The sequence below is a fragment of the Silurus aristotelis genome (assembly GCF_946808225.1).
Source record: "Silurus aristotelis genome assembly, chromosome: 6".
Taxonomy (NCBI): domain Eukaryota; kingdom Metazoa; phylum Chordata; class Actinopteri; order Siluriformes; family Siluridae; genus Silurus; species Silurus aristotelis.
In genome coordinates this window covers 9,626,925-9,641,864 of record NC_139579.1, presented here as the reverse complement: position 1 = coordinate 9,641,864, position 14,940 = coordinate 9,626,925, and the positions used below count along the sequence as shown (strand labels likewise).

Below are 14,940 nucleotides of genomic sequence, written 5' to 3'. Positions count from 1 at the left end.
GCAATCTATTTCTGAAATGTGGTGTTACTTTTATGCCAGAAGTAATGGGACACACACCTTCCAAAAAGTTCAAATCTTTTCTCTTCAGTCCACAGAGTATTTTCCCAAAAGTCTTGGGGATCATCGTGATGTTTTCTGGCAAAACTGAGACGAGCTTTTATGTTCTTATTGCTCAGCAGATGTTTTCGTCTTGGAACTCTGCCATGCAGATCATTTTTGCCCAGTCTCTTTCTTATGGTGGAGTCATGAACACTGACCTTAACTGATTCAAGTGAGGCCTGCAGTTCTTTGGATGTTGTTGTGGGTTTTTTTGTGACCTCTTGGATGAGTCGTCGCTGTGCTCTCGGGGTAATTTTGGTCAGCCGGCCACTCCTGGGAAGGTTCTCCACTGTTCCATGTTTTAGTCATTTGTGAATAATGGCTTTTACTATGGTTCACTGGAGTCCCAAAGCTTTAGAAATGGCTTTATAACCTTTTCCAGGCTGATAGATCTCAATTACTTTTTCTCGTTTGTTTCTAAATTTCTTTGGCTCTCGGCATGATGTCTAGCTTTTGAGGATATTATGGTCTACTTCACTTTGTCAGGCAGGTCCTATTTAAGAGATTCCTTGATTGTGAACTGGTATGGCAGTGATTAGGCCTCAGTGTGGCTACAGAAATTCAACTTAGGTGTGATAAACCAGTTTTAACAGGAGGGAAAACACTTTCACACAGGGCCATGTAGTTTTGGATTTTGTTTTCCCTCAATAATAAAAACCTTAATTTTAAAACGGCATGTTGTGTTCACTTGTGTTATCTTTTTACTAATATTTAAATTAGTTTGAAGATCTGAAACATTAAAGTGTGACAAACATGCAAAACAATAAGAAATCAGGAAGGGGGCAAACACTTTCACACAACTAAAATAAAAAATAAATAAAAATCGAAACCGTTTATGATTACGCTTATCATCTTTCGGCTGCTCCCTTTAGGGATCATCAGTCTCCATACTACCGTCCTCTACATCTGCCTCTTTCAAACCAATCACCTGCATGTCTTCCCTCACCACATCCATAAACCACCTCCTTGGTCTTACTCTTTTCCTCCTTCCTGGTGGCTCCATCCTCAGCATTTTCCTACTGATATACCCCATGTCTCTCCTCTGCACATGTCCAAACCATCTCAATCGCGCCTCCCTCACTTTATCTCCAAAATGCCCTACATACACCGTCCCTCTGATTAACTCATTTCTAATCCTGTCCATCCTCATCACTTCTAATGAACATCTCAGTATCTTCAGCTCTGCCATCTCCAGCGCCACCTCCTGTCTTTTACTCAACGACACTGTCTCTAAACCAAACAACATCGCAGGTCTCACCACAGTCCTATAAACTTTCCCTTTCACCCCTGCAGATACTCTTATCACAAATCACTCCTCTTCTTCACCCACTCCAACCTGCCTGCACTCTTTTCTTCACTTCTCTAACAAGATTTCAGATTATATGAAAATTCAGACTATTTCTCCTAAACATCCATTTCTGGTGCATCCACTGGTAACCCTGTTCTCAGCCTAAAGTTTGAAGCTGTTGCATGAACAGGGAAACCTCTGCCTCATCTGTCTTGTTCAGTATTCTCCAGAGCTGACCGTTCTCGTCAGGGATCAAAGGCTTAGTTTGATACCATGCAATTCTATTTATTGTAGTCTATTTCATTTTCAATGGGTAAAGCTTTTATCGGGTGGTGCATCAGTAAAAATGGTCCGTCGGGAAACACTGTGCCCTATGTGTTATTACATAGACTAAACGATTAAATTCTTTTGTATTTAAATTACACAAGTTACTCAAGTAATTGTTTTAACCCTACTCTGTATACACAATCTTTAATCGACATACATGTGTGTTCACTTGTAAAAAGCTACACGTCAGGGTTTTGGTGTAAAAATATATCACTCAGCACAGCAGATAGCATTTTTCCATCAAAAAAACACTAAAGCATTTGTGGGGATTTTCCAGCCAATTACAATCTGAAACGTTACCCTGGGGAAGTCAAAATCAGCCCTCTTACAATCACCACTGCTTTACTCTTTTTAGCATCCACTACTACAAAACCTTTCTTTAGGTCACTGAAAAAGACTATTAGAGCTATTTATAGCTGTAAGGCACAGCACCGTCTGGGTGAGTCCAACAATGCTGTGTGTGTGTGTGTGTGTGTGTGTGTGTGTGTGTGTGTGTGTGTGTACGCGTGCATGCCAAAGCCAGCCCTGTTTCCCCTGCAGCTTTAATAAAACACTCTTGGCATTGGATGAATTATAAAAATGCAACTACAGACTCAGGAGCTGGATTTCAACCTTATCATTAACCTGGCCAGTTTAACCTCAAGCAGTACAAAAGGGTTGTGATCTACTGACCTCTGACCAGAAAACACCCAACATTTACAGCCCCACACACAATCCACTGAACTACAAAACATTTGACGTGCTTCGGCGATAGTGAGAAAATTGTAAGACTGAGATTAACACTGAGATTAACAAAGACTGAGGTTTTTCTAAAAACGCTCTCCTGAGCAGATAAATATTTAACATTTCATCACTGTAGCTTTGACTGAAAGAGGAACCTGATGTTCAGAATTGATGATGCATTTTTTTCTTATGTATGCAGCCATGCAACCCATTCAACCAGTGCATCAATTCAAAGGGATGGAACGTATAAAACACCTGATGGAAATGACGTGAGCAGTCACACATTACCGCATTTTAACCGATATCTCGATATACATTTTCTTCAGAGACCAAAATTTTAACAATTTCATTTTGTGTCATTTTTGGTCAAAACTTTTTCTGTTGCAGTAATATTTTCTATGAACTTCACCACAAAAAAACATTAAAATGAAAGCCATAACTATTATTGTGTTTGGTCCATAGCAGAAGACAACAACTTTTTAAACATCAGATCCAATTGAAATATTATTTTGTTAAAATACCAGCAGAATGAAAACCTACAATTCAAACAATTTGCTTGTACTTGGCACAGTTAACACTGCCTATGAGGACAAGCCTTCCAGTACCTCCTCCTGAAGACACCACAGAGCATCGTTACCACCATGCTTCAGCACAGGAATGCTGCTACCCAGTTGTCGGGCTGCATTTGTTATATTTGTCTGAATCTGTGAAGAGCTGATATTGTTTGGGCCTGTATAGGTTCTGGCTCGCTCATTAAGGATAAACTTGCAATTATAAGAACAAACTTATAAGCACTAAACTTTTATAACTTTTTTTATACAGTGCATCCGGAAAGTATTCACAGCGCTTCACTTATTACACATTTTGTGTTACAGCCTTATTCCAAGATAAAGGAGAATTCAGTAAATTTTTATTTGTATAGCACCTTTAACAATGAACATTGTTTTAAAGCAGCTTAACGAAGATAAAGCGGTTATGTACTTGAACAGTCCATCCAGAAAGATGCTTCTTTTTTTTCCCCACATTATGTCCCTTTGCAGCCTTATTCCAAAGTTTCCTCAGAATTCTACAAACAATAGCTCATAATGACAATGTAAAAGAATTTTGTTTGAAATCTTTGGCATTTTGTTTTTAAACATTTATAACAAATAAATAAATAAATAAAAATCAAATGTACATAAGTATTCACAGCCTTTGCTTGATACTTTGTTGAAAAATCTTAAGCACCAATTACAGCCTCAAGTCTTTTTAAGTACGAGTCTACAAGTTTGGCACACCAAATTTTTGGGCAGTTTCTCCCATTCTTCTTTGCAGAACTTCAGTCAGTGCACAGCCATTTTCGGATCTTTCCAGAGTTGTTCAATCGGGTTCAAGTCTGGGCTCTGGCTGGGCCACTCAGGGACGTTCACCAAGTTGTCACTCCGTTATCTTGGCTGTGTGCTTGGGATCATTGTCCTGTTGGAAGATAACCTGTTTGGTTAACCTGAGGTCCAGAGCGCTCTGGAGCAGGTTTTTATCAAGGATGTCTCTGTACATTGCTGCATTCATCTTTCCCTTATTCCTGACTAGTCTTCCAGTTCCTGTCGCTGAGGCCACTGGGCTCATTGGGACCTTCACTGCTGCAGGAATTTTTCGGTCCCCTTCCCCAGATCTGTCCCTCGATACAATTCTGTCTCAGAGATCTACAGGCAATTCCTTGGACTTAATGGTTTGGTTTGTGCTCCGACATGCACTGTTATCTGTGGGACCTTCCATAGACAGGTGTGGGCCTTTGCAAATCATGCCCACCTAAATTTACCACAGGTGGACTCCAATTAAGTTGTAGAAACATCTCAAGGATGATCAGTGGAAACAGAATGCACCTGAGCTCAATGACTGTCATGGCAAATGCTGTATACACTTATGTACGTGATTTTTCATTTTTCATTTAATTGATTTTTTTTTACTTGTCATTATTAGGTAGTGGTTGTAGAATTTTAAAGAAAATAATTTAATCCATTTTGGAATAAGGCTGTTACATAATGTGGAAAAAAATAAAGCACTTTGAATACTTTCTGGATGCACTGTACAACTTTATAACCGCTTTATCTCTGTAAAGCTGCTTTGAAGGAATGTCCATTGTTAAAGCAGCTATACAAATAAAATAAAATAAAAAATTACTGAATTCTCCTGTTTCAGCTTGAGTGCTAGCTGAAGTCTCAATCACTTCTCATGCCCAAGCACTCAGTTCAGCCTGATCTTGGCAGTGTCTGGGATTTTTTCCCTCCAGTATTATACATATTTTACAAAGCTCCTATGTGAGATCAAAGCTCTGTCTTTGTTTTAATAGCATTCTTTGCTTTTGTTTACTTTCCAACAACAACTATATGCACAAAACCAAACCTAAATGGTAAAAGTAAAATTCTGACTTAAATCTAAAAACTGTAATAAGAATTTACTGTTCACAAACAACCTGTTTTCAGTTCTCTATTCTTTGCGTCAAACAAGACAAGCAAGCAAGCTGTAAGTTCAGGTATTAGCTTTAAAATCTAACTTTAGTAATGTAATAGTAAAACCACCAGGGGCAGGTAAACTGTCTTATTATTTTAGTTTGAATAATTTTAAAAAAGTCTTTGTTACAGCATATTACAGATTTGAGTTCACGTAGTCGTAATATTGTTAAAGACAAACATCTGTGATTTAGACAATTTAGACAAATAGTTCCATTAAAATATACACAATTCACATCTCTTGTTACTATTTAAAATCTAATTCCTGGTGATCTGCAGACTCCAAGCACTCCTCACCAACATCTCCCCCAATTCAGGTGCCCATTCATGCCAAGTCACAATAAACAATATAGAGAATAGATTAAAATAATCAGTACCTTTGGTGATTATAGCTTGATGGCGAACTCAAACCTCAAAACTTATAGAAAATTCATCAGACTTATGGTTCTTGATTCAAATAGCATATGAAATAAAAAATTCTTTCCAACTCATACTACAAGAATTAACAATGAACATATTGCTACCACCACTGTGCTTCATCAAAATAATGCAAATTACAGCCAAGAACTATTATAACTTGGATGTTTTCTTCAAAGTCACCAAAATACACAAACTTCATATCAGTTCCAATGTCAAGACCAATAGTTTACATTTTCCCCCCAAAAAAAATCAATTTTCCACTTTATATCTTTTTGGTCTTTTTTTTTTTTTTTGCACAAATAAGATTTAATCTGAGCTGTGGATTTCAAATAGCCATAAGAGCAATCAAACATTTAAGTATGTTTTAATAACATCCTCTGTGTTAACAAAAGAAATGCTCAACAGTGGCTTTTAAATGAGGCATAGTGTGAATGCTTAAAACTTATATTAGTAATAAAGCAGGAAAATCAATGGTGGTTCGAGAGGCTGAATACTCTCTGGAGAAAAACTCAGTGTCTGATATTAAAAATGTAGAGTTGAAGCCCTGCCCCTTTCACAGTATCACAGGTGTTTTGCATTTGAGGTTATTTTTGGCATATTAATTATTTCTGCTGTTTACTGCTGAACTGCACACTGATGCTCTGTAAATGTTATTCCAGGCAAATCAGAACGCAATGGTTTCCTTAGAAAATGATCTGAAACGCATGAAAACACTTACATCCATATACTATGAAACTGTAGGACTCTTCATTCTGCATCATTCTCCCTTCGAATTGAAGTGGAGTTGTAGAGGAAAAGCGTCAAGTTATTTTAAACAAACATAAGAGTTGGAGTCATTGCTTCAGTTAAGCCCAAGACAATAAAGTGGTTTTAAGGTGGACTGATCATATGGCTGCATTACAGGAGTAAAAACACAAAAGATTCAAAGACAATTCTTGAAAAAAAGATGTTTTTAACTGCACAAGAAAAGGAGCAGCAAGACGAAGAGAAAAAGAAATGTTTACACAGAGGAACACCACTATCTGAGCAGATAAATAAGTTAGCATATGAAAGTGGGAAAAAAACACAAGCGTCCTGTTTAATAACTCTCCTGGCTGTTTTTAAGCTGATCGATTTCTCTCACTCGTAAAAGTGAGCAACACACAGTCAAGTTATCTGTGAATTTTGTTCTTTTGAGATGTACACACCGCAGCATTAGAACTCGGATTATATTATAACCACTTACAGGTTGAGTTTTATTTAACGTGTGATAATTCTTCTGCAGAGTTAATTTTTCAAACACTGTTGCATTAAAACCACATCGTCTTTTTTTTTGCCAATAGGCTGTCTGCTTGCTTTTCTGAAAAATCGCGAAGCCTCCAACTTTTCGGTGTCATTGTGTTTTACTTTTATGTTAGTTATATTTTTGCATCAATCCAATTCCTAGTTACATGATGGAGCACTATTTAAAAGTAATTTGTAAGTAATTTCATTGTTTTGGTATTGCTGGTTTGTACAGCAATGTTACTTCAGCCAGCATTGAATTCTAATAGACATTTAATTTTGACTGAGTATTTTCTTCATGCACAAAGACTGTCCGGTTTGCCTTGTCAGCATGTTTTCATGTCTGTTCTGACATTGGTGTAGCACTACTGTGGCCTATGTGACACACATGAGTATTCATAGCAATATCCCAAACCTGCTGCTTCATTGTTGCATCCAAACCTGCAACAGCAATTTAAAAAGTAGCAGCTTTGAAATCAGTCATTAGAAGGAGTATGTGGCAGTGCCTGGATCATTTGTGCCCTGCAGTAGACCTTGAATGCCAACTTGACTTGTGTAGTGCCAAATGTGAGACACTGACTCGGTTTTATTCCCATCTTAAAGTGCACATTAGAGAGGGATGAAGAGTGGCATGCCCCTTTAAGCAGTGTAATAACCGTTTACATATCTCCATTTACCTCACACCTGTCGAGGAAACATTTATCCATCTAATGGACATGCGTAAATTTCATTTAGAGAATATTTGTGTTTATGGCACATTTTGAAAAACTTTAACATGGTGTAAAAGACTGCTAGAGACAATTTATTTAAAGGTTTTAGGAAAATTATTAACGGACAATGCCATTCTCATAAATGTAATTTAAATATAGAAACAGCTACATGCTGTATTTGCAACAAAAAAAATAGAGACCTGTAAATTTAAAACAGTACGACGCTTAATTTCACAGTAACTTGCTGGCAACCGTGCTGCCAGTTTTTTACTGTTTTTAACGAAAAACAGTGTGGTTCACACAGAGTGGATCTGGATAAAGGATGAAGTTACGAATAGCATGAACACTGATGGAAGACAGCACCTGATCTCCCCAATCAGACGGATAAATAATAGCAGATAAATAACCGCTGCTAATTTGATTTTACATAAGCCAGCTCCATCCAAACATAAGGTCAAAGAAATTTGGGCCAATTTGGGTGGTGAAGCTGTTTATTCAATTAGGACTCAACTTTTTAATTATTCACTGGACACACATGGCAACCAAAGTGAGTCAGAGGTATCTAAAGCATTCTTTATTCTCAGCCTTGCTCCAACCCTTAACACGTCCTGCTCATTTTGAACCAAATTCTTCCCCTCACACAATAATTTGATTACTTTTGTTTTTTCCCCCCAGATAAGCTGCTGTTCTAGTTTGTTTGCTTCAAACTTTCCCAAACTGAACCGCTGATATTCTGTAGCTTCCAGTTGAGGTTTAATTGAGTTCTTAGAAAATATAGAACAACAAAGTTCAGCAGATCTCATGCCACATCTCAAGTTTGTGTGCGCTTTCGCCTTCATTCAGCTGAGAAAACGTAATTAATGACACGTAAATGTGAATGAATTTCGTATAATGTATGTCGAGTGTTATTCTGCATCTACTATGACATATTTGCCAACAATTGCTTATTAATACATTTAACATAATTCACATCATATAATGGTTTACAGTTGGATTTTATAATGTGGACCATCCAAAAGACAAATCAGTTCCCTTTTTTAATAATGTTATATAAATGTGTAAATATACACTTGGTCTTTACCAGGCTCTGTCTCTCACACACAAACAAGCACACCGAGCCTGTCATTTTCCTGAAGTGTAACAGAGAAAGAGAGATCATTTATAACTCCTTCGGTGAATGAGGAACGCCTCCTGGCAAAAAAAAAAACTTCAGCATTTCAATGTTTTATAATCAACCTGTCTTAAAACCTGTTTATTATTAATCCTAGATTTTGTGGAGCATTCTCCACACACATCCCTGTGAACTAACTGCTCCCGAGCAAACGGTAACATATTAAACGAAGAGCAGATTGATAAACAAACATTCACGTTACACACAGAACAAAGAAATTATCAGTAGATATGTGGCACAGATTCTCACACACACAAAATGCGTTACACAATACACAACCCGCAGCCTCAACAGCATGTGGGTTTAATGAAAACCCAACAAGAGTAACGAGATGAGTAAAGAAAACTGTCCTAGAAACCAATAAAAGTGACTCAAAATATGTAAAAGAACTGGATAACACTGTAGAGTGATCCAAACACTGACTACCAGGACTGAAGCAAAGTTCTGTGAACGGGTCCTGAAGTTTCGTTCTTGAATTGATGCAATTAGTTTAATTAAGAATAATTGTTAAAAACTATTTATTTTAATTTATTTATTTTGATAAGACTAATAATTGTGTTTGCATTCAAGATGCAAATAAGGGACGGATTAAAGAACATTTGCAGCAAGAAAAAATAAATCCACCAGTTTTATTTACCACTTTTTCCTAATAGAGCCACTAAATCACATCATACTGATGTCTTTTAAATTCCAAATGGTTAGAACAACGGCAACAAAATCGCCAATATGTAAAGAGATGTTTAACGTATTAAGTCTCCAGTGTAAACATTTTGTAACAGAAGGTTTTCCACCAGAACTCTTCTTGAGTTTTGCTTTATGCTTTTCAAGTGTTTTGACATTACAGCTCCCAAATACTATTAACCTGTATAGCTTAATACCTTACAATACTGATAATATTACATCCTTTTCTTATTGTCTGCATTTCAAAAAGATACCACTTTAAGGAATTAAACTTTTAAAATGCAAAAAGTTTTATTTTCTAAAATTCATCTAACCCGGACTTTATATTTGCAGTTTAGCTTTCATTTATTTGAAAACTCACATTTTTATTTTACTGATGGTTTCATTTTTATTAGTTCTCATTAACTATAATAACTGTAGATTCTGCTTTCTAGACTGAGAATTAGTAAATACTTGTTTTTTTAGCTAGAACTATTGGTCAGACTAAAGACGATCAATAAAAGTATTGATAAGTGATTCCAGGTATCGTGAACAATATTGAGTCAGACAATTTAATTTCCTATTGGAAAATGAATCTGTTAAATATGTATAAATAAAGCATTAAGATTAACATAAATAGTGTTGTATCTGTTGTATTTATGTCTATATTTCTGTTTCCAACAAAAATTATAATAACCAACAAAACATCTTTTCTGAGGCTTCTTAGATTCCTGTGTCCCTGTTGCCTAATATAGTGGTCTCCAACCCCTGGGCAAAGGACCGGCACCGGTCCATGGGTCAATTGGTACCAGGCCACACAGAAAGAATACATAACTTACTTTATTTCCGTTTTATTTATTTTCTGAATCTGAACAATGTTTTATTTTGGAAAATTACCGGATTCATCTGTCTATGACTCACTCTTGATGCATGTCCAGGTGCTTCCCTCGGTCACATGTCTTACCTACATCCTCTACCTTCTTAAAGGGGCTGCTCCGGCCGCTAACACATAATACATTACCGCTAAATTAAAACCCCCAATCAAGGAAAATGAACAAAAAAACAACAACACAGTGGATCCACGTTTATTATTATATTTAGTAAATACCAGTTTTTATGGCGGTCGTATCATTTTATTTTGTTGTATTTATCCGCCACACCTTAAAGGCTGGTCCGTGAAAATATTGTCTGACATTTAACCGGTCTGTGGTGCAAAAAAGGTTTACATGAATTTAATAAATATCTTAGCTGCTGTTTGAAAATGAGCACATGGACATTGTGCTTTTATACAGTCTGCATTTTAGTTTCTAAAACATTGTCTTATTAATAAGCAATTTAAAAAAGAGCTAACTTTATTTAAGAAGTGGTAAAAAGGGCAATTTCAGAGAAATATTTAGCGTCTTAAAACATTTATTTGCAATAACCTTTTAATCAAATCAGATCTTAACTAGAATTAATCTAGTTTAGTGTTTTAGAAATAAAGTGGTCTATCATCACAATTTTGTACAGCAATAAGAGAAAGTGGCGATGCCGGCAGAATCAGGACCGTGGTGTGCAAAGAGAATTGGAGAAATTGCTCAAGAAAAGTAGACATTTTTACCCTATGCACTGTAATTCTGCTGTATTAAACATGACAACCTCTGTTCTAATCGTAACTACAAAAAGATGGATGATAAAATGGGTTCAGGGCTCCGCTGCAGATGAGTTCGAATTCCTCTCATGATGCTAAATGTAAAAACTGATGACAGGATTGCTAGCCAGTTAAATTTACACACAATTTTTCATTAGCTAGTTGATTTGATACAGACTAGCTAGTTAGCCATGTGTTTGTTAGCTGCTGTCGTAGTCGGCTTTCTTTGTCAGAAATCAGTTTACGATGTACATGAGCTCTGGTAAGGTCTACAAATCATTACTACAAATCAGCCAATGACTTGTTTACCTGCAACACAACTGACTAGCTTTTAATGTCCTCATTAGTCAATGTAAAACGCAAATATTACATTTGTGAGTCTCACACACACTTCTGTCATGGTACTAACTTCAAGCAGGATTGAATTCTAGCTAATGGAGTTTTTTGTTTTTTTTAAACATTTAAAAGTCAGCCGATTCAAACAGTCAAATAAAGTTGACTGATGTAAGTAATTATTTCAGAGCTCCAAAAATAGCAAGCTACTTAGCTAAATTAAATAAACACAGTCACTGTAAAATGCTCCCTGGTTTTTCTGGTGCAATGTGGGAATTCAAGAGACCGAATGTTCACAAGTGCACCAGAAAACTTTAAAAATGGCCAACACTCAAATCCATACCTTGAGAGTAGAGATACAGGGAGCCAAAATGAACCCTGAGTCAGAACTAATGAGCGTCTCATTTGTTTACACATTCATCAAAAATTCTCAAATTTTCACTAAAAACAGTCTACATACTAATGAATTTATTTAAACTGAGCGGAATTTCAAGATAAAGTGCTAGATTATTAAATTGCCAAAATAAGGACTTTCACATGTACTTTTACACAGACCTCTACTGCACAGTTTATTACTGAGCAAAACATTTTAACACATGGAGTCATGTTTAGCATCCTGAAAAAGGGACCGAGGAAGAAAAAAAAAACAAGAGATGGACGAGGTGATGGAGTGAGAGACAGTGAGGCAGAAAGTGAGAGTGATACAGATTGAGAGATTGACAAAGTGAAAGACAGCATGAAAGAGAGTAAGAACCATAGAGTGAGAGCAATAGCCAGAGCAAAAAAGAGAGAGACACAGAGTGTGTGTGTGTGTGTGTGTGTGTGTGTGTGTGTGTGTGTGTGTGTGGAGCTGCTCGTCATCCGGACTCTTGCAGCATTGCATTAGACACAATTATAAATGGCCAGAAGAAAAAACAGGGAGCCAATCAGATCTCAGCTCGCGTGTCAACCGGAGACCAACTGAGTCCTGCCTCTGACAACTATTTTACCTCCATAATTCAAATCCCACAGCCAAGCAGCCACTCCTGCACACACACTGACCTGTTTACACTCACAGAGCCACAACACGCATCCCCCTCACTGACACACGGTCGGCTTACACACACCCACACACCACAGTGTAACACACACCAGTCAACAACGAAACCGGCACGAGATTCACTCTCAGCTCGCTTGCGCTGCCTAAACAAGCGCAATGTCCCGGTGCAAAAACAGAGTGCATCATCACCTCCTTCATCCCGCACTGGAAAGATGAGCAAAAGCCAGCTCGCGTGCACGCTTCATTTGTAAATTTCTGCATTCAAAGACTTATGACTTTTTTCTACTGCAGTGAGGAAACGGCACAGAAGTTTACAGCTCCCTCGTTTTGGTGCATGCACAATCCCATACTTCAAATCATCATCATCATCATCATGCCCTGACTCTACACTGGACCACGAGCAGGATTTGGAGGTTACGTCCGTTTAGTCGAGGAAGACATGTTCGCGTGCACATTGCGAAGAGGAGAAAAGGAGAAAAAGGCAGCCATTTTAGAGAAGACCTAAGAGTGTAACAATGGCAGGTCTGCGCGTGAGCAGCAAGCGTGTTTTTCTGCTTTGTGCATTTTTATGATTATTATTGTTGTTGTTGTTGTTATTATTATTATTATTTACACACACGCCGCGCGCGCGCACGCTCTCCACGCGCTCTCGGGCGCGCACCAAAGTTTTCGAGGGCCAGACCCAAAAGTTCTCACCTGATTCCTGTTGAGCGCGTGAGCGCTGCTGCTTCCGGGGCTCCCGGGGGGCGCGTGGTGGCCCCTTTGTTGCCAGGGCGGATGATGACCCCCTCCATAGGGATTAGTGCTGCTCATGTCGCCGGCTCCCTTACTCGTCCCGTCCTGACTGTTATAGTCACTCGGGGGGTAGTTCTGGTAGCCCCTGTTGGCGGTAGGTGAGGTCAGGAGCTGGTTTAAAGTTGGAGTAGGGGTCGGCTGAGGGTTGCTCATGTTATACCTCTGATTATTAAAAGAACCCGCCATAAGAGTTCCTGCTGCCTGAAGGGGCTGCGGCGGAGGCTTTCCTGCCTGACTCGCCTGACTAGTGCGCGGCGAACTCACGCCATAACTCTGGCTCTGATACTGAGTCCGGTTGGGAAAAGGCCCATAATTGTTGCTGCTGCTGCTGCTGTTGTAGTGGTTGGGGAAGCCGGGATCGTGCGAGTTGGTCGGATAAGGCTCCATTATATTGCCCGGTGCCATGCCAGGGCTTTGTTGTCCGCCATGTTGATGAAAAGGGCCCCGGTTGTAGTGCTGGTTGCAGCCGTACGGCGGTGGAGGGAAAACGCTCGGGTGCTGATGAGCAACGCCCGGGTGACTACTCGCGTCTAGGTCGTTCTGGTTGTTATTAGTACTGCTGTTCATCCGGGACGAACTGTCGCCGTTTTTCATCTCAGGGTCTCCTCCTCCTCCTACTTCTACTGCTCCTCCACCACCACCACCTCCTCCACCTCTTCTTCTTCTTCCTCCTCCCGGTGCATTCGCTACCTCCGCGCCGTCATGGAGGTCTTTCTGTCCCGGAGATCCGCCGTTATCCATAGTCTCCTGCTGCACGTCTCCCGGTATCGAGTCCTCCTGCGTGTCCGGTTTCTTCAGCTCGACGGCCGGGCTCGCGCTCAGCGCAGCGACCTGAGCGGCCATTATTCCCCCGCTCTATTTCTCTCACACTTTCTCTCTCTCGCTCGCTCGCTCTCTCCTCTCCCTAGCGATCTGTCTCCTTTTCCTTGTTGAAAGGAGTCAGTTCTTCCACTCGAACACAACCAGAACACCACTGGATAGAAACACTATTATTTGAACAATGTACCCGTGTCCCGGATCATTCCTCCCCCCACCTCTGCCTTACAGACCGGACCCGGTCTTCTTCTCCTTCTGTCCAGTTTTCTGAGTTTTAAAGAGAAAAAAAAGTTACGTGATTTAATATGAAATAAATAGAAGGACCCCCTCCCCCGGAGGAATGAATTGAAGTGCCACACCAAGCGTGTGCACCGTGCGTCTGTCACATCGGAAGAATCCGATCGAACCAGCACGAGGCTCCGTCAGACACAGCCATTTTACTGAGGCGCAGAGTCACATGGAACAGCAGGCGTGGATCTGAGCATGCGCACGGATCCGGACTACGGCACAAAAACATGGTCACCCAAAACACTGCAACTACTGTACTCTCACTTCAGGATGGTGTTTTTTTCATAGTGTATCCTATGGCAATGCCTGAATTTTGAAATTAGTCTCGTGCACACATTAATTCGTGCTGGCTGCAGTGGGGTTATAATTCATTCTCACACAGAGAGGATATAAAAGTATACTGCATATTTCTCTCTTTCTACACGTGCACACAGCAGTCAGGGGTGGCTGAGCGACACGTTTGTTACTCTGTGCAGTGGAAAGCGTGGAAATTGCAGCCTGTGCTCGCGCGGTTCCGCATGGAAAAGGAAGAATGATTGAGAGGTTTGGACTGAGAACAGGAAGTGAAAATGGTTTGGGGGGGGGTGAAACGCAGTGCAAAGAGGAGACTGAAAAGCATGCATTCAATAAAATGACCTTAGTAATTAGGTCATATATATATTTATATACATTGCATATGTATATATGCATGATTTTTTGCTACGAATAAATTGCACAATTAGTGAACCAGTTCGCACTCCTCTATTTCTCCCATGCGTCCCTGTGCTTCTTTCTGTCGCTTCCCCCCCTTCCATCTCTCTCTCTCTCTCTCTCTCTCTCTCTCTCTCAACGCACAACTTTGCACTGGCAATGTGGGGGAAGGGAAAGCAGCTCACAGCTCATACACAAC

General features: G+C 39.4%; 1 protein-coding gene across 1 annotated transcript in view; it reads right to left on the bottom strand.

Moving 5' to 3' along the window:
- The window catches only part of arid1ab (AT-rich interactive domain 1Ab), a 48,512-nt gene extending 33,923 nt beyond the window's left edge, over positions 1-14,589 (bottom strand). Inside the window, exon 1 of the mRNA XM_083543152.1 lies at positions 12,849-14,589. Coding sequence (XP_083399278.1) covers positions 12,849-13,790 — 942 coding nt within the window. The 5' untranslated portion in view covers positions 13,791-14,589. The remainder of the gene's footprint in view (positions 1-12,848) is intronic.
- Between the last annotated feature and the right edge of the window lie 351 nt (positions 14,590-14,940).